The sequence below is a fragment of the Pieris rapae genome, chromosome 1 (assembly GCF_905147795.1).
Source record: "Pieris rapae chromosome 1, ilPieRapa1.1, whole genome shotgun sequence".
In the NCBI taxonomy this organism is placed as follows: Eukaryota; Metazoa; Arthropoda; class Insecta; order Lepidoptera; family Pieridae; genus Pieris; species Pieris rapae.
In genome coordinates, this window is record NC_059509.1 from 376,747 (window position 1) to 397,402 (window position 20,656).

Consider the following 20,656-nt stretch of genomic DNA (forward strand, 5'->3'; position numbering starts at 1 on the left):
ATGGTAATTTAAAAATAATTAACGCGAACAAATTGTCTAACAATTGAATTATTGCGTTATAAAGTTGCATTTACATAAGACACCCCTAAAAAGTTTGTCCATTGTCTTGTCTGCGAAAATGAATCGTAAAATTAATATCTTGAAAGATGATGCTATAAAAACATAAAACTCCTATTTCAAGTAAGGACTGAGTTGAATGCTATCAATTTAAATGTCTGTATTAAAATAAATAATATACAAACCATAAACTAATGTTTATGGTTGATACTAATCTATCATCTCGGGAAATATTATAATGTTTATTGTTAACTACATACAATAGACTTATTTCATAATAATAAATAGCTGTTGCCGCATTTACTATCACTATATAAATAAATAAACCAACATATAAACAAATATTGCTCGCGACTTATTACAACATAGCAATCTTGTAAAAAGTCGCGAGCAATATCAGATATGTTCTGGAATTATAACTGTCAAAGTTTACAGCGTAACTTCCTCGTGTAATTATGTCATTAATATCTTAATTAAGGAGAAATTCCTTCCAAAGGTCCTTCCAATTATGTCACAGACACGCTTTGAAGCCGTAAAAACTTCCGTCGTAAAACAATAACATTCTTAAATTTAAGTTTTTTAACGATTTTCCTTGATTGTTACTGTAGCCCAAATAACGATTCGATTGGCCATCAATACACCATTGTATACTAAAATAATAAGTCCAGAGTATATAACGCGTTACGATATATCCTTACCAAGAGGAAAGTCACCCAATTTTCAGTCGATTTGGACACATTGTATTAGTTTGGGAACTATAAGAGAGATTATACTGTTACTTTGGCTCACAATTGTTCACAAAATGCACAAAGCACTCGGGTAAAACTAAGCAGGGCTTTAAAAACTCGAGAACAAATATGTTGGATCACCTTTGTCAAAATTAATTAAACTAAAATTATGTATTTCGAACATTTACTGAAAATAAATATTGATCGATTCAAAACTTTATCCATTCATTAACGATCTTAAGCAACATCTTTTAAACCTCTCCAATTCTTAAACCGAAAGTATTCTTTCTGTGCAGCAGTAGTTTTTTTTATTATTAAAATTATGTTAAATAGAATTTATTACAAGTACCTAATCTTTCATATGTCAAATGGAAGAGACTAACTGCCCATGACACAGGGAATCCTGGTGGAGGTCCAGTGCATTTTCTCTAATTAAAAATGCACTCGGAAATATTGGTAAACAGTTTCCTTATTTCCATCGAAACTAAGATACAAAAATTACCGGAAAAATATTGACATGTTTCGTATTGATTTTAGATGATCAATTGAGACACTGCTTAGTATTTTAGTTGTAATAAAAATTGTCTAAGAGAACGATAAATTGTTTATTTTAAAAATTCAACATATTTTAACTATTCCATCAATCACTTTTTTGAAGCATACAATCATATTATCTGTAATAGATACTTATTTAATTTAAAAACATATATGAATGAAATATAATATAACAAAATAATAAAAGGAAATCGTTTATTCTTGTCAGAAAAACCTTAACACAAGCATATCACAATATCCGGCATAAATAAAATATAAGTGGCTTAACTAATTAGCTTTTATTATCGGAAGGCCACCCTAATACTGGAACTACGATCACAAGTGGACAAGTTTTCGAGAATGTTCGTTTAAAGGCACGACACACATTTCTAGCAATGAGCAATTTTGGAAGCGACCTCCTTTAGTAATCCTATGTATTTTTACATACAGGGTCCTGGCCTCAGATCATCATTTATATTTACGCTTTGGCATTTTTCTTTAAGATAGTAAGTAAGTAGGTATGCGCTCATTGAAATATGGACAAAGCAGACTGTCAATTATAACTTGCTTCACAAGAAGGAGTGTAAGTTTTAACGATATTTCCTATTAATTCTTGATTGTTCTTATTTCAGGAACGTGGTGTATAACCTCAGTTTGACTGACCTCACAGAGCAAAGAAGGCTGGTGTGGTATTCATCAGAAAGCGACGTCCAAATGTGTGTCGTCAAGGGGAAGGACGAGGTAAGGAGAATCTTTTGTGTGAATTATTTGTATGACAGTGATCATGTTCTCAAAATTGTACTAATGTTTGTCATAATATATAAGTTTGTTTTATATTTTCGTAATTGGAATAGAAAAGCAAGCTCATGTCCTACATATCTCGTTTCAGTAATTACCTGAATAGAAGGGAAATTGTCCTCTCAAAGATGTATTGTAATATTATTTTACTTCGAGATAATGAGCAGTCTCCGCGTAATAATATAAATGTGGAAATGGAAATTTTCCTTTAGTTATTCGTAAATTAATTCGGGGCAAAAGTTACGCAAATAAAATATGAACAATTATTACGACACTATTAACTTTACACAGGTTGTTAATATAATCTTGTTTGAATGTTGTTTTTAACTCCCAATTTCTAATAAATCATTCTAACCGGACTATGTAGAGGTAAACATGAGCTTCGTAGACCTAGAAGACGCGTAGCCACTGCGTAGAATCTGCGTCGTAGACCCTTCGTAGGACTTTTGGAATACTGATTTAAATCTAAAATTTGCGGCACTAGAGCCAAGTAAATCAACTGAAACCGAAGAATAGTCACGTCTGACAGCTGTTTAGGGCGAAGACGCCACTTAAGCTTGAATTTCCAAATGTTCTGCAGGAAGGCTAATCAATTTATAGAGTGCAGCATAGCATTGTTGTTCAAGCGATTCAACCATTAAAAATGATATTTTCTGAAACCAATTTTCGGTCGATTCAAAGTCATAATAAATACAAACTTTTTAAGAGTTTTAAAACAATTTCCCTGAAGATGTCTATGTGCTTCTTGAAATAGGCGGCTCGTTTTAATAAATTATTATTAAGTGATTTATAACACAGACAAGGGTCGTTCAGACCACAGTTTATAGGCTATTTGATGCCTCTCGGACAAAAGCAAAGCATCTTAATGGTTATATACGATCAATATTGCCTTTAATGTCGGTTAGTATCTGAAGCCAATATAATCATTTTATTACTATGACCTAGTTGAGTCTTGGCAAAGGCTTCTAAATATTATGATCTAATCCTTATCCTATTTATGTAGTAAAGAGAAGTTTATACAGGCGTTAGGTATTGTTTATTTATACTATATCACATTTTAGTTTGATTTAAAATACAACATTGCATTGTCAATCAATAATGTAAACGGAACAAGAATACAAAGAGCTTGATGTAGCTATAAGTTAGTTTTAAAATGCCGGTTATATCTTAGTAACGGAACGTAACAAATAGAATTTTTTCATAAATTTAATTCAGATTAGGAAATAGTTGGAAAATACTAAATGAATGTAATTACATTTAAATGAAAAAACGTACTTCTAATGAACGTGATAAAACAAACTTCAACTACTTGAAATAGTCTGAATCAAACATTTCGGTAATCAATGACTATGTAAAGATTAAAGTCAATATAACCGTATATAATGTTACCGACAGCGGCATTGTTCTCCAGAAGCCGCAAGCCGTCAAAATCTCTATTATCTCAATTTAATATACCGTCTTCATTGTAATGGATTAGTGTGAAAGGTGTCAGCACTGATGCGATAATCTGAGCCATAATAATAGACGCATAGGTATCATATAACTATTGGAAAATCATGAAAATCAATCACAACGAAATGAAACTATGTATATACTTATTGCTTGTATAATTTTGTTAACAATTATCAAATATATTACGTTTTTTATATTCTAATAAGTTTACGTTAGTACTACACTTCTATGTAAAATCTTCGCATTTACAGCCGTCAAATAGGTTTTATTTTTATTTTACACGTTCGAGACTGAAACGTAATAATCTAAAGATTGTAACAAATCATTGTTTGGTAGAATTTAGGATTATTTTTTTGAAAGAAATTTCATAAAGCTTATTCTTTGAATTGATCCACTGAATCGGTACGCGTTAAATTCTCAGTCGGACGGCAATCGGATCGAATCAACATACGATCCAATCAAGCGGGCTGGACTAAATCCGGATTGAGTCGCGTGACCGACTCTGCATGCTAATGTAATCTGTCATTGTATGCGATATGTCATAGACAATGCAATAGACTGTTCTGTACAAAAAATCCATAAAGCAGTGTTACGGCTGAAATATATTTACGGTGCTTAAGTGTCAATCTTTAATTGAATTGAGACCAATTAAAGATTGACACACTTAAGTGTGTGTTAAAACTTACATGGCAATTATAAAGCCATGAAATACTTATAACATATACCCGTAGTCATTTATTTTATTTGTATAGTACTGGAATTACCTAACCTTAAATATACTTTTAAGATAATCGTTAATGTTAAAATAAAAACCATGTAAAAATGAGAGTAACGTATCTTGCTCATCCACATTAACTTGATATGAGAAGCGGAAAATTCCGAATATTATCTCCACACATACGGTGAAGTAACAAGGTGCACAACGATTTGCCGACACTTGTGACTTCTGGCAAAAACAACTCAAATTGGTAGTGACATGAGCTAGGAAAACACATTTCCTCCGCTCTTTGGATGCTGACAGATTCCTTTAATTCATTTTCGCTTATACATAAATAACGTTGTTTACTATGTACGTGTCTAAATAATCATTTGTTTACTCTCTATTTTTTCATGTCGCTTTATCTATTTAGACGGTTATTCATCCACTATAAAATATATCTTTGACATCTGTACTTTTCGTGTCTTTGTAATAGTAAAAAATCGTCAATCCGTATTTCACTGCCATGAAAAATTAGGTCTTGGAATCAATACTTTAATCGCAACTAAGTTTTTTAATGCAAAAAATATTTTAATATTTGTGATTCGTTGCCTATAGTATGTATACAACCTTTAGAATGTAAGTATAAAATGTAATTATTTTTGCGTGAATTAAATTTTATTTGTTTTTACAGGAAAGTTGTCAAAATTACATTCGAGTGCTAGTATCCCTGGGATCGGGGAGGCTACTTATCTGTGGGACCAACAGTTTCAAACCCGTATGCCGGGAGTATGGCGTCCAAAGAGACACCTATCACATGGAAAAGGAAAAGTCGGGGCAGGCAGTCTGCCCCTATGACCCTGAACACAACTCAACCGCTGTATATGCAGGTATTGTAACTGCTCGCTTACTTAACTCAAACTCAAATTATCTTTATTCATATAGGTAAACACGTACACTTATGAACGTCAAAAAAAAATTAATTGAAAATGTACATTAAGTACCAGTTGGCAAGTCAAGGGCGTAGTAAGATCTATAGTGACATTTAGGTAAAATTATCCAAATGACACATCGCAATACATAGGCATTACTCAAAAATATTTTTAATTGAAATAAACACACTGGTATAATGAGTGACAAATCATTCATTTTACGATTTGTCTCATTTCGGAACATACGTAACATTCAGAGCCGTTCCGAGCGAATGAGCCGGGAATGAATGGGCAAAAACAAACAGGTCAGCATGATTAACGTTGACGTAAGGCGATTCACATTCACTATTCAATCTTATGCACATTCAGCTTTCATGACGGGCCGTTTAGAAACTGAAATGTACGGTAGATAACTTTTATGTTCTCACTTTTCATCAATTCTTTTCGGGATGTAGGTTGCAGCTAAACGGTTTTAAACGATTCCTCCATTTAGAACAACTAGATTGAGCTGAGCATTTATTAACTAAATAGCTTTTGTCATAATGTAGGTGATATACTTAATTCGAGATATTTCAATTCACCATCAAACACTAAGCCGAGATAAAACTAACCTAAATACAGTAAATAATACATTTTTGTAGAACTTACACTTACCTTGGCAATGATTGGTTACGCAGTAGTGGAACTAAAGTTATCACAGAGCATACATTGCTAGAGCTCATATTAAACAAAAAATATAAATATGACTATTCTATAATCTGAATTTCTACATACGTTTTAGCCTATACAGTTTTGTAATACAGTCTATTTTGCATCAATTTTTTTTATTCATATCAATTTTCTAGAGTGTTCAAAAAAACGTATTTCTATGAATAAAACACGAAATCAAGGCATTTGATTTGGGTCCATTATTCCGTTCAAAAAAAATCAAAAATAGCTTTTAAACTCCAACACATGTGCCAGTTGTGAGAAAATTAGGAAAAATGGAAATCTTTTTTATCGATTGAACCCACTTTCACAGTCTGATAGCGCACAATGGCCACTCTTTGTTGAGTTGAAAGAAGCCCAGGAGGGTGGTATACTATTGTGTACCTTCATACATTATACGTGACGAGACAATGAAACTTCGAGAGATCTCTGGCATAGCCTTAATTTTTTAAAGATTCCCTTCAATTTTATGTACTACGCCGTGTTATTTAGAATTTGTTTTTATTAGCATAAAATTAAAAAAAACTGATCTTAACCATAACCACATACATATACTACTTGTATGTTTCATGTTGAACTTAAAACAAATGGTGACTTGACGTGATTAACAGTCTGGAATAGTTAATACTTCCAACCAAATTCTTTAATGTCCACTTCATCCCTGTTGTTCAAGGTTTGGCTATGACTAGAAATCATCCTTAACAAATAAACAATTTATTCCACACCCACCTATGTAAGACGAATCTTTGTTTTTAATTTCTTTTATTCATCATTATTATTTAAGATGTCGTGTGGAACATGGTGTAATGCTTTCAGTTCCTTACATACGTGTAAAACAAAAAAAAATTACTTGGCGATTAAAAAGAGTGGCGGAGAGTTTATTACCAGTTCTACTCTTCCGTTCTACGCCCTTGATTTGAGAACTGGCAGTTAATGGAAAATTAGAAGAATTTAATATATTCCTTTTTTTGACATTCATAAGTGTAAATTGTGATATGAATAAATGATTTTTAACTTTGACTTTAATATATTGTATTGTTTGATTTTATTTTATTTAGAACGTATGCAATATGATCAATAGACCATCAATGGCAATACATGACAATAGTTGCACATTGAAAATTGGACACTTGCTAATTTGAATGTACATTCGAGGATAGGCAAACGTTCTTGAGCACTCCCCAGTCTAAACACTTTATGCAACGCAACTGTACATCATCAATTATTCCTTTGTCCCTTAGTCCAATTTTCTTTGCGTTAGCTCATCCCCCAGCAAATTCCACAACCATTTATCACGTGAAAATCAACGAAAGATCGCTTATATAATATATTAAGTTACGTAAACTGTCAAAGAAAAATCGCATTTATTAATATGCATTACGAATTAAATCTGTTACAACATAAACTCTTCATTTATATTTCTGACATCGTCGCATTAACACATAAACACGATTTCCCCACACAATTGCTATAACCTCACAAAAACATCGAACCACGATCCAATTAATATCCTTATTCAATACGAATCAAAGGAGGTAATCCAATGTAATATTAAAACATTAATACAGTGGAAGCAGACGTCCATTACCACAGCTATGGTTAGTTATCCACTATTGATCGGTCCAATTAAGGCGAGAGGCCCTCTCGGGAACCGGCCGTTCTTAGCGGTATGTAACTCGATACATAGGGCAATAATTTGTTCAGTAACACTAGGTTTTGAGATGAACTCAGTATTAGATAATGGAGGGGCATAAAGTGTTACTGCAGCAGGCTATTAAGCTAAGAATTATTTGGTAGACAAAGCTTTATCGAGGTAGACTATCAAAACGATGATGCAACATGCCTTAAATGTGTGTGTTAGTAAGTCTTATATTTAATTAATAATTTTTAGTAAAATAGCAAGGTGATTTTTGATGATTGACTATAAATTTTATGCAAAAAAATACAAATAGGTAGTACTCACATACGATATTTATTTGCGAAACAAAAGGTTTACGTATACTGTAAACATGTCAGTTTCGATACGTACAGTAGAAATCTAGACAATAGAGTTTCATGAAAAAAGTTATACAAGTCAAATAAATTCTGTTTTATTGAATCGCGTAAAAACAGAAGATTTTTTATAATAACGGGACTTGGGTCGTTTATATTGTCAGGAAAACCATATTTTATGCAAACCACTAAAACTTTATTAACTAACACATGTATGAAACAGTTGAAAGAAAACAATACACGAAAGGTCACGATTGAGTCACCTCTACTTGGTTGTAAACTTAACATGCATCTATGCAAACCCAGGGCAGAGTGTGAGTGTGGAATATGTAAAGTATCATCATATCGTGTTACATAGTACATTGTGCATTGGGAATGCCACTTAAGTTATCGATATTATTGTAATGCACTTCGACATCCACTCACACTCATGTACGTGTCATACGATGCGAACGTTGCCTATGTCCATATTAGACCATTTAGGTTAATAGATTTTTAGTTTGTATCCTATTTAAATATATTATTATTTATGTATATTAATTAAATATATATAAACTGTTTTTATTTATTTATTAACACTTCATTGCATTACATAAAAGGAAAAAAAAATTAAACATAATTTAATGAAAAGCAACTGGCGGCCTTATCGCTCTCGATGTTTTTTACGTTTCTTTCATTATATAAAAGTCACTAAGTAAACTTAATTCAATTTATAGACAAAGGTCAGGTTGAAATCTCTCTAACGTGAAAAAATATTAACTTAAAATACTATTATCTAGAGATACAGTCAGGCTCATTACAAGAACGAACATCTATTAAGATTACACCTCTAATTCCGAAATATTGGGTAGCTATTACTGCAAAGCTTCGTTGAACACTGCAATGCGGTACATTGCAGGGTACGCTCGCCTCAATATGGCTAGCAATGAATCAAATATAAGCGCACTATTTTGATATTTACGGCAACACCATACGGCTCACAATTGAATGGAACGTATGAATACATTTCAGCACCATCTGCTGTAGGCCGTAACGTAGAAAGCAGACGATTGACGAAACACAATTTTTCTCCCAGGCCTGTGATAAAATGAACTCGTTTTGGGAGAAAAACAATTTTCGTAATAAGAACGGAAGTGGAAGTAGCTTTAAATGCAAATGTATCTAAAATTGTGATTTATGGTTATAATAATAAATGTGAAGTAATTCTTGAATCATCCAAAGATGTTTAACTGGATATTATAAAGAGGTTTTTTTTCACATTCATATTAAGTGACTAGTTTCAAAAAGAACAATTTGGGTAGAAGTGGAATTATTAATAAATACCACCTATAGTATAATCAAGTAGGTTATAGGTATGAAAAAAAACAAAATAAATTTATAAATTTATTTATTTATTTTCTTATTTTGTACTCCTACAGCTAACACAAAATACATATAATAGCAAACAAATACATAGCCACAGATGGAAGACATGATACATAGATAAATAAATAAAAAATAAAACACAAACCCCGTATAAAGGTCACATAATAAAAATAGAGAATTATTTTAAATGTTCATATAATATACAATTAATTCCCACCAGCTTTACATAACGCGGTCACTAGCTTGTAAATTCCCAGTAAGGCTTTAAATAGCTCGGTATATTATCTAATTGCTTCAGAGCTAAACGCCAGTCACGTAACTCGATCTTAATTCTGTTGTTTCAACTTTATTACATTTATATATATGTACAAAAACAACAATACAGCATGTACAACTAATCGAAAGCCTTCAAGAACAACTCTTCATAGAATCAGTTTCTTAAAAATAAATACGCTCAGAATGCAAACTGTACCACAAAGAACGCCTCGGTGGTCGTCGATACACAATTCATACTAAAAAAAGAAGTCCTGAGCTCTATATATAGATATATCTCCTTATAATGTCTTCTTATCGGGAAGAAAGAGAAACAATATGGTTAGCCGTAAGGATTTGGAGAAATTCTTAAGAAATTAGTATGGGAACAAGGAGAGGTTAAACTGATGCTGATTGATGCCTTGCCTCACAATAGTTCTTAAACACTTACTATGAAATTCTAAATAGTAGACCTAACTGTTATCAAATATTAAAATTAACAAAAAGTATTTAACAAAATAAAAATTCGTCTAATGTAACCCGGGGAAATCTAACAATGCAATAATGTACAATGACTAATCAAAAATGTGGGGATCACCCTCATCAAATATTATAAATTTAAAATTATGTATTTCGAACACACACAAACTCACAACTTATGAGCTCTTTGAAATCTCACTTCTTTTCAGTGTACGTTTTTAATTCAAAAACTTGAAATTCAATGCGCATTAAAAATAAAGCTATTGATTCCTCGAGATTTATTCGAATGAATGAATTGAGTACACATGCTTTTGTAGTTAAATAAAATTATATTTCCATACTACTCCCTACTTCTTCCATTAAGAAATAACATTGATAATTATTATATATGAGAAACCCTTTATCACCCGTGTGTCTAAGTGAACATTTATAGTAACTAGAATTTGGGTTCTTTATGTTTAACTCATTTTTAACATTTTCAGATGCGGAGCTGTATTCAGGCACAGTGGCAGATTTTAGTGGCATGGAGCCCATAATATACCGCGAACCACTTCAGACTGAGCCTTACGACTCTATGACATTAAACGGTAAATACGACCCCTAAAACCTTTGTAAGTTTTAGTAACACATCTTTTAACCGGTTTTCCAAATCATAGTAACAATGTCGGTTTAAACATGCCCTCGTGGCAACTTTGTAAGTGGTGTTAGGAAAAGAGCACTTGTAAAAAGAAAACATATGATCAACTCATCCATGTAAAGAATAACAGTAGACTCAATCGACAGAACTTGCAACTGTTGTAGACCAACAGGGTTGCCTTCCGTCGTCCCATATAAGAAGGTCCTCAAATGTATGGCAAACTTTTGAAATTCTTTAGACGCTTAAATTCGTTTTAAATTTTCTGAGGAGGAGCTAATAGTCATTTCGATTACAAAGTACACAAAGCGTTCACCAAAACTTCTTTTTATTAAGGAATACATTATGAAGTGTCGCTGTTTTTGTTGATCTTTTTTTTTTTCATTTAAGAAAATAGCATTTATTAGAAACGGATAAGAGTGGATTAAGCCTGGCATGCGATTTTGACAGTCCTGGGTATGAATTATCTTTTCCATGCGCGCAATTGAATACTTGCAAGAACAAGGTAAAACAAATATCCCGAGAAAACCGTCTCAAAACGATACAGACAGGACATCTACTACAGCTTTCTACTAGCCCAAAACAATTAATGAACCAGCTCTTAAAAGGCCGGTAGCGCGCTTGCGAGCCTTTTGACAGTGCGAGTGTGCATGGGCGGTAACACTTAATATTGGATGAACCTCTAACCGGTAACATAAAAAAAACGAGAAAACAAATCCAATTCCTCGGGTGTTGAGTGAAAAAATATTCAATAATTATTTCAGAACACGCGAACACGTAAATAGTAGCTCGTTAAAATGTCGAAACAGAATTTGCATACATACGGTATGAAATACGCAAATATATTGATTTTAATGAAATGGTCAACACTGCGCATCTATTATAGCCGATTCATTGGTTACGAAAATAATATAATTTCTATTCATTAAACCAATGTTGGTTTCAGTGAAAATAGAACTAACTTAACAAATAATAATGACAGTAGAAGTTTAGTGTTGTTTTATTGTGTTGTTAAAAAATTATATTACTAATTATTTTGTGGACCAAATTAATAATTTTAATAATTAATTAAACTTAGGTTTAGTGTCTATACATTAACTGACTTCATTAAAAAAATCTTTGTGTTAACAAGGACAATATTACTTATATTTATTTTTAAAGTTAGACAGCATAATATATTGCTTTAAATTTAAAAAAAATATTTGAAATATGCTTCAAAATCCAGCCTCGTTCCACATCAAACAGGCTTTCGCAACTGTCACAGTGACATTTGACGCGACAAATCGATAAATCGGATTAGTCTGGCATTTAAATTATCGACACAGACGATAGGGTTACAGCCTTAATCACATGTTTACTCAGGGCATTAGTATGGTGTCCTTAGACTAATTACGTTTACTTGAATTTCAGCCCCCGATTTCGTGAATTCGTTAGTACATGGGAATTTCGTGTACTTTTTCTTTCGGGAAACAGCGGTGGAATATATCAACTGTGGAAAGGTAATTTATGTATTATTTCGGCTGTTACTGTCATAAATGTGGCTTTGCGGAGACTGGCTTAATTATTTTGAATGTAACTAGGAAATACATTAATTACGTACGATATAGTTCACAGTGTTCTATGTTCCTTCGAATCTTTTTAGCAGTAAAACATTAAAAAATTACTGTTGCTTAATTATTATTTATTTATTTCATTAAATTGAGCCATTTCTCTTACTGAATGAATCTGTGAGTAAACACCATTATATGGTGACCTTTTTAAAACCAAGAAACGGAAGTAACCATTAAAATAGTGAGCCGCTGACAACAGCGAATTAGAAAGGAACGAATATTGTCTTCGATTTAAAAACTCCGTCAGTCTCCAGTGAAACATAACGTATTTCCACTTCCCTGAAATAAAGAGCCTCCAAACAATTGCAGTCTGTGTTCTCCCGCGTGGCGCGCGTGTGCCGCGACGACCGAGGGGGCCCACACCGCTTCAAGCAACGCTGGACTTCCTTCCTCAAGTCGCGACTCAATTGTTCCGTCGCTGGCGACTTCCCCTTCTATTTTAACGAGATTCGTAAGTCTGCGAGGTTTTTATTATAATATCCTTGGTATTGCGTAGAAATGTTATCTCAATATATATATATACCAGGCTTTAAATAGGGGTAAATATTCTTATTCTGCCGCATAATTTTTCAGAATCCACTACAGAACTGATAGAAGGTGTTTACGGTGGTCTGAACGCACAGTTAATTTACGGTACCTTCACGACACCGCCAAACAGCATATCCGGTAGTGCGGTGTGCGCTTTCAGTATGCAAGACATAGCTGATACCTTCGAAGGAACCTTCAAGGAACAGAGTGCTATCAACTCCAATTGGTTGCCTGTTAATAGTGCTAAGGTAATTACGACTGAGTTTTGAACGATTTTAGCCGATCATATATCCTGAAAAATAAAATTTTTATTAATTTAATTTTATCTATTGGGTGCCCTACTCAATTTTGAGATATCTCTTCCAGTTTCTCAGTTCTTACGTCTAATAAATTGACGTATTCTTTCAGGTACCAGAGCCGAGACCGGGCACCTGTCACAACGACTCCAGGCAGCTGCCGGATCAAACGTTGAACTTCATCAAAACGCATGCGCTAATGGACGAATCGGTGCCAGCGTTCTTTGGCGAACCGATCGTTATTAGAACCAGTTTTCAGTAAGTTCTTGTTGTGTTTAAAAAGGCTTCATATTTAAATAATAGGTTCTATAGAATACAGAATTATTATTATAAGGTATTGAACAATTTAGATTTTATGACTAATTTGAATCTGGTATTGTTACGAGCTCTGATAGAAAGGCCATCGATCTCTTCAAGAGTTTGTTTAAACATAATCAAAATAGTTGCGCACGAAAACTCAAATAACGGGGGAACATACAGTAATCCAACTACTATGACAACAAAACACTCACAAATAAATTAAATTAACAAGCACAGAATACTCGATATCTCGGAACAATGATCATGCTTTTTATTACTATCGCTGGATTCGAGAAGGTTCTAATCTTCCCCTCTCTCGCGCATCATTCCCTCCTTATCTCGTACCTAGAACTACTAGGTCACTGTAAAATGTTTCTATACCAAAGTAGTATAACCAGTCCTGAAAACGCATAAAACTTGAGTAGGTAATTTGACTTGCACTGCGACCTTACAAAAATCCTTCTTAACTCGTTAAATCCTTCCTCATAACAATATATTTTTTTCAAATCTATGCTTTTTTCTAATATTGTTGTTTCCATTTTAATTAAGCCGGAAGTCAATCATAATTCTAAATTTAAATTAAATTATTTTTTTAATGCACCAAGCTCACTCTTCTGAATAAGGAGATTTCCCTCTCTAAAGTGTTACCATTATTTAAAAAGTGTTTCTTTTTCAGCTACCGATTTACACAGATCGCTGTAGACCCACAGGTGAAAACACCAGGAGGAAAAGCCTATGATGTTTTATTTATTGGAACAGGTACAAAATTATTTCATTTTAATATGATAATAGAGAGAGAGAAGTATAGGTACTTTACTCTCTCTTGACTTTGATGTCGGTGACGAAACGAAAAAAGTACAGTATATCATTGTGAAAATAAATGAAATTAAACACATTACCACCTTTTTTACCAACACTTTAGTACCTGGATTGATTTTCTTATTTTTAGTTAATGTTAAATATTTAACTCTTGTTTTCAGATAATGGCAAAATAATAAAAGCGATAAACGCAGTATCGTACGACACGAATAAACGCGCGGCGCCCGTAGTCATCGAAGAGCTGCAGGCCTTCGGAGCAGGGTCTCCGGTTCGAGCTCTGAGAGTGGCCAGAGCTGGTCGAGATGCGGCTAGACTCATTGCAGTGTCAGATAAGGAAGTCCTAAGTTTGAGACTGCATCGATGCTCCAGTGACAAGATTAGTTCTTGCTCGTGAGTTCAGTGAAAAATTCTTAAACCGGCAATAAGTAGTATCTGCTGTACAACGAAAGATATCTTATAAAAGTGAATGCAAAGAAACTTTTGGTTAGGATTCTAAAAGCAAGTTCTTTTACAGAGAGTGCGTGGCCCTGCAAGACCCGTACTGTGCGTGGGACAAGCAGGCGGGGCGATGTCGCGCGTTCTCCCACGGCGTCAGTCGCTGGCTCGATGAGAACTCCTTCTACCAGAGCGTCAGCACTGGTAGTCACGCTGCCTGTCCTCATAGTGAGTATTTTCAGCCTTGGTTCCTGTATTGTGAATGCTATTACTAATATATTTCAATTTTATACGTATTTTAATTGACTTATAAACATGTTAGGCATTCAGTTAATAGCAATTTATATTAACAGGTAAGGACGCAGGGGCAGTCGGTGGACTCAGTTCCGGACTGTACGATGACGCCAGAGAGAACAAAGGAGAAGTCATAAATATTGTGCAGGATAAAGATGGGAAAGGAAGCAACAATAATAACGAAGGTACGTAAAATGAAAGACATTAAGAAATGATCAATCAAAGTAAAACAACTCCTTATGCAAAACTGTAATTTGCACTCTTAATAAATTCCAGGCCCAGAGGTCTTAGCGGCAGATCCACCTCCAGCAGCATACTCCGTAGAGACGTTGGCGTTGGCGGTGGCAGCGGGGGCACTAGCCGCACTCGGAGCCGGATTTGCAGCGGGCTACATCTGTGGAAGACGCTGCAAGAAGGACGACGACGACAACATGCCCTACCCCGACACGGAGTATGAGTATTTTGAGCAGAGGCAGAATATTAATAGGTAAGAAATAGAGTCATGCTGCAATTCTAAGCAAAAGTAACCGAGTTGCCGTAAGTAAACACTTTCAACGCTGTGGGCCGATGTCACAGATTAACCGTTAAAAGAGCAAGCACGTAATAAAGCGTTTCGCGACCAGGATCCAAGCGGAGCCGAAGCTGCTCCAGCAAGTGGAGGAGGTGACGTACGCGGAGCCGGTGCTGGCTCCTCAGCCCAAGCCTGCCTCGCCCAGGGCCACGCTGCGCAAACACCCGCCCTACCACCCGCACCACGAAACCCTCTTCCAGTTCCAGCCGGACACCTACCGCCGGGACAACTTCGGGACCCTGCGCTCGCATCAGGTCAATGTCAGTTCTACTCTTTCGTTTTTTCGCATGGCTTCTGCGTGGTGATCGGCACTGGCATATGTTGTTACGAAGTTTTATGTACGCTCGGCTCTTTCGTTCAATACGAACACGATTTCAATAGGCCATAAGAGAATTGTATTGTATTTTGTAATAATTATCAAATATAAGAGAGTAAAAAATCCGTACAAATCAAAGTGTCAGTCCTGTCACCTCATTAGTACATTAACCATTGATATACAAAAAACCCAAGATGCACAGTCTCGAATAAAAGTAACGCTCGAAAGTGTCCCGAAACACTATTTCTGTCTCTTTCTATAAGTTACAAGCATATATTATTGCAAAATCAACCTTACGCGAATTGTTTAAAGTTGTAATTATAACGCAGTGTACTTAAAGCAATAAAATTTGACAACCGACCGTGGTCGGTAGGACAAGGTATTGAGTGGAGTCGAACATGACTTTTTTTTCATTATACATTACTATTTAGTATTTTAAGAGTTTGTTAGATTGTGTTTTAAATACATAAATATACTTTTATTTGTGCATAAATATGTTTTTGGTGCATAATATGGGTAAATCAAAAAAACAAATAATAACTGTTAAAATTGTTTATTCAAATATTGTTTTGAACCAATTCAAAACGATTTAAACCTTTTCGTTAAAACATTTAACGCATTCTTTAGTGAAATAGTCTTCTTAAAATCTCGAATTCTTTTTCCTTAAGTTTTTAATGACTTATTTCTTGCTAATTAAACCTTTTGCGGCTTTTGTGAAGTTCGCTTTTTATACGAAATTTTCGAGGTGTATCCAAAATTGACCCCGTGCTTAGAGAGTGGTAGGAGATTTGAATTTCTTTTCAATTTCTAAATTAAACATTAAACTCGTAGGACACAGTTCAGTATCACCGCCATCATCCGGTATTTCAATCTGTAAGGAATATCAAAATATTTACGAACATTAAAACAATGTTAAATTGGCTACCTCCTGACCTATACTTTATTTGCGTAATTATATTTGTCAAAAACTACACACAAAAAAGTTCAATAGTACATAAATTTATTTATAATAAAAAACACAAATAAAAATAATCGACTCCACTTATTAGAACAGGGTAATTTTTATAATGCGACTAAAATAAAAAGAAGACTGCAATGCGTTGTTCTAACACTGAACTAGCAGCCATTGAAGTTTGCCGTATATAACTTTGTGCGGTGAATGTAGTTTTTAGAAAAAATAAATAATTCACACATTGCTTGTTATAATCAGTCATAAAAACAACAAAAACTAATCAATAAAGTTTTTTACTTACCGAAAATACGATATCCCATCCTTTTTTGCCTTCTTGACGTGATATTTTTACAATTTCTTACAGAACACTTTGACATTTTTGACGACTGCTCCCAGACGCGAGCATCGCGAGACTATTTGAAATGAGCGCACAATTTAGAATGTTGCGCTCATTTTTTGAGGACGTTTTTTAGACGTTGAGTGTGCATCTTGGGTTTTTTGTATATCAATGACATTAACCAAACAAGTGTAATTTGCAACTTGAAGACTTTTTCATCTAAATTGTTACCTGCAAGATAGACTATTTATTTTAATTCATATGAATTTTACCTGACATGTTGACTTACAATATTAATTGTTAAATACGCGTGCAAGTTACACTTTCAAATCTAGCTCCGCACTTATCAATGTTTGTAAATTCCTGACTACTTTTAACCATAACGGCGAACTTACAAGTTTTTGTTCCCAGTTTTAATATTTCATCACGATCATTCATTATCCATTTAAGCTTTTCATTAATCATGCAATTAACCACTCTTGTAATCGTTGCTTACATGTAGACAATGACAAGTTACGTACTCAAGATGTTTCGTGGCAGAAATTAGATCTATCGTTTGATGGCTGTCTTTAGACAGAATCCGATGTCACGATTTAATCTTGGAGTATAAAGCTTTTAATAGTTGCATCAGTTCACTAACGCCTCATTAACATCATTTTTCTGCGGCATGTCAGTTAACGCAGGAATGTTCGGACCGCAGGGCGATGGGTACCGGCGGGGCAACGACAACGGTTTCTCGACAACGCGTTCAGTGAAAAAGGTGTATCTCTGAGAAACAAGCGGGGCGGACGCGCGCGACCAATTGCATCATCATAAGCATAATGCGCACCATCACCACACCTTGGGTGAGTTTTAATTTTTTATGGAGAATGTGAAAAAGAAGATTAATTTTTGAAATCACTCGCGGCTACTGAACAACTTTTCAAAATAATATTAGTGAAATAAGATAATTAATTGCCTTTTAATAACGCAGAACATATCGCGTGTTTGCAGTTGCTACATTTTAAATGGTTTCTTTTTTCATAAAATGAACGTATAATTAACAAAGACTAAATGTCAATCATTATCACGGAGACCGGTGAAAATTATTTGATCGTGAGATGTCAATGATGTGCTTCTAACGATTTCCAGTGTCGCAGCGCAGCAGCGGTTCGGGCAGCGTGACCGGCAGCGGATCTTCTTCGTCTCCGTCACCGCCGTCGTCTTCGCCGTCACCATCGGGCGAAAGGCCTCCCACGCCCCCGCCCCCCGCACCCCAAGCCTGCGCCTACATCTACCGCAACTAGCCGCCCCGCCCCTGAAGACATTCGGTGCGTTGTTATCGATTGTGAATGTGTTTGTTTTCGCCCGAGAGACGTGTCCCGGTGCGACGTTGTTATTCCGACTTGTTGTTGATGGACGATGAACTTTGATTGTTCTGTGTGATTTATCGGCGACCGACCGATGCTCACTTCTGTAACGGGATCGAACTTAAATTTGTCGAACCGCTTATCGCTATGGATCCATTGTTGACGGCATCGATAGTGATCGAGACTACGTTGTGACTTGTGAGACGTTCTAGAATACGACCTTGTAATTCCAAAGGTTCTTATTCTACAGACGTTTCTCAGAGTGTATTTTTTTTAATTATAAGTATCGTATGTACGGTGGCTGACTTTGTAGATCGTTTAGAAAGCATAGTTTACTGGTAATTTAGGTAAATTATAAGTTTTGTTGGTAACATGTTGCTACATGGTTGGTACGACACGTTGCAAGTTTTCTCATACTTTGATATTATCTTCATTCGAGGAACATGCAATTCACGAGTCGCTTTCTTACTACTTTAGAGTTAAAAGTTAAAGATCTACTATGTCGCTGCGAGTCGAGATGAAAGTTGACTTAAAATGCTTAAGTCTTTATTAAAAAGCTTGAAATGTCGACCTTAAAAGGTTGAATAAATGATAAGAATTATAAAGTTTCCATGTTCATTTTAATATCATGAGTTTTCCTAATATCCTCGTTACTTTATCCTATACACGTATAACATAACAACCCCAATGTTAAAATTAAATGATATTATGCCCAACATTACTCGAAAACTATTTGATAAGAATATGGTTTTTGATCGAGTAACTCGACACGATTTCGAGGTCGAACAAAGTGGTGTTAGATTTTATGCTATGCTTATATAAAAAGTTCAGATGTTCAAACTCTTAATCACCGACGTCAAACCCCAATTTGCAGTCTTGGAACATAAAAAATTGCTGATTTACTTTCATTATTTAAATTCCAATCGTGATACGGCGTGGGAACATTTGCTGATAAATTTGCATAAAGAAACTGCCAACATCATTGCAACGAAAATGTTATTTTATTTTTTTGGTGTTGCCGAGTTATACACGGTTGACACAGAGTGAACTCGCCACAGAACGCAAAGATAAACCTTGTACAAATAATTTAAAGTCCTGATAATTGTTCGTAATTAAAGTGCTTCTTATGGATGTATCTAGTTATAGAATAGAAACGTTTTGACTATTCAGTAATGTTATAGATTTAGTCATATGCATAGTCTAGGGCGACGCGTGTAGCTCGCGATTTAGATTGTTGGTACGTCATTTTGTAAATTAACAAGCACTGTGATCAATCGATCCATGTACATACATTCTATGACGTTACAGGGCCTTTAGCCAAGTGAACTTTTTCGCAGGCGTGAAAATAATTACATAGAGTTGTCACATGCTCATGTTTTCCGCTGCGACGTACGCTCGCGGCAAAAGGCACTTGTCTAAGAGCAAAGGTTAAGACACGCCGCCATTTTGTTACAAATTGACACGAAATGTCGACGCATAACCTAACTTATAAAATATACGATTCTAAATGTTAACCATAAATGTGGGCCAAACGTTTTCATTTCAGTTTCATGACGTTCCTGTTGCTGTTTTATAGTTAAAAAACTTAAGCTTTCGACACTACGTAGTGATAGTGTCACTTCACTGATTGTTGACAATTGATTGTATGTAAAAAATGTCAATTCTATTTGTAATGACCTAGTGCCTAAGTGTGTGTGGCAGGATATCTCCGTTTTCGCGTGGAAAACTGATCTAAAGGCATGTCGTTGGCCTACTTACAACCATTTAATTTTCTCATTCAATTAAATAACGAAAATTCTATTACGTTATAAATAAGATACCAATGCTTTGTCGGTTCGCTTTGCTTTTTCCGTTGTACGCAGGTAAACATGCCCTTAGATCCTTGTAAATAATGGTGCATTTGGATGACATGATATTCGGTTGAACTGATTTAGTACGAGTTCTAGAGTAAACACACAATACCAATAACGTATCGCTATGGGCATACACAAACGACTTATTGAAAACTTTATTGTACAAAGTTTGTGCTCGCCTCGTGGTTCCTTCGATTTAGTTCGTAGAGCCAATGATACAATTTTTTTTTAATATCTATTAAATCTAGATAAATTGGTCTCTATAAAGCTAAATCGAAGTGTTATTTGGGCTCGCTTGTTAAAATTAAATACGCCCGTTAAAAAAGTGAGATGGCATTCTAAAACCTTAATATTCTAATAATACAAT

The 20,656-nt window shown here is 34.7% G+C and overlaps 1 protein-coding gene across 4 annotated transcripts in view; it reads left to right on the top strand.

Moving 5' to 3' along the window:
- The window catches only part of LOC110995767 (semaphorin-1A), a 172,109-nt gene extending 153,047 nt beyond the window's left edge, over window positions 1-19,062 (top strand). Inside the window, exons 3-17 of one of the 4 annotated variants that reach the window (XM_022263079.2) lie at window positions 1,952-2,060; window positions 4,961-5,156; window positions 10,478-10,582; window positions 12,040-12,128; window positions 12,549-12,690; window positions 12,813-13,015; window positions 13,176-13,321; window positions 14,040-14,122; window positions 14,344-14,572; window positions 14,697-14,845; window positions 14,971-15,096; window positions 15,188-15,398; window positions 15,535-15,742; window positions 17,762-17,932; window positions 18,219-19,062. In XM_022263079.2, the coding sequence (XP_022118771.1) occupies window positions 1,952-2,060; window positions 4,961-5,156; window positions 10,478-10,582; window positions 12,040-12,128; window positions 12,549-12,690; window positions 12,813-13,015; window positions 13,176-13,321; window positions 14,040-14,122; window positions 14,344-14,572; window positions 14,697-14,845; window positions 14,971-15,096; window positions 15,188-15,398; window positions 15,535-15,742; window positions 17,762-17,842 (2,077 nt within the window). In that variant the 3' untranslated portion in view covers window positions 17,843-17,932; window positions 18,219-19,062. The remainder of the gene's footprint in view (window positions 1-1,951; window positions 2,061-4,960; window positions 5,157-10,477; window positions 10,583-12,039; window positions 12,129-12,548; window positions 12,691-12,812; window positions 13,016-13,175; window positions 13,322-14,039; window positions 14,123-14,343; window positions 14,573-14,696; window positions 14,846-14,970; window positions 15,097-15,187; window positions 15,399-15,534; window positions 15,743-17,761; window positions 17,933-18,218) is intronic. The other 3 variants (XM_022263082.2, XM_022263080.2, XM_022263083.2) reach the window with 3 other exon arrangements.
- The last annotated feature ends 1,594 nt before the right edge of the window (window positions 19,063-20,656 follow it).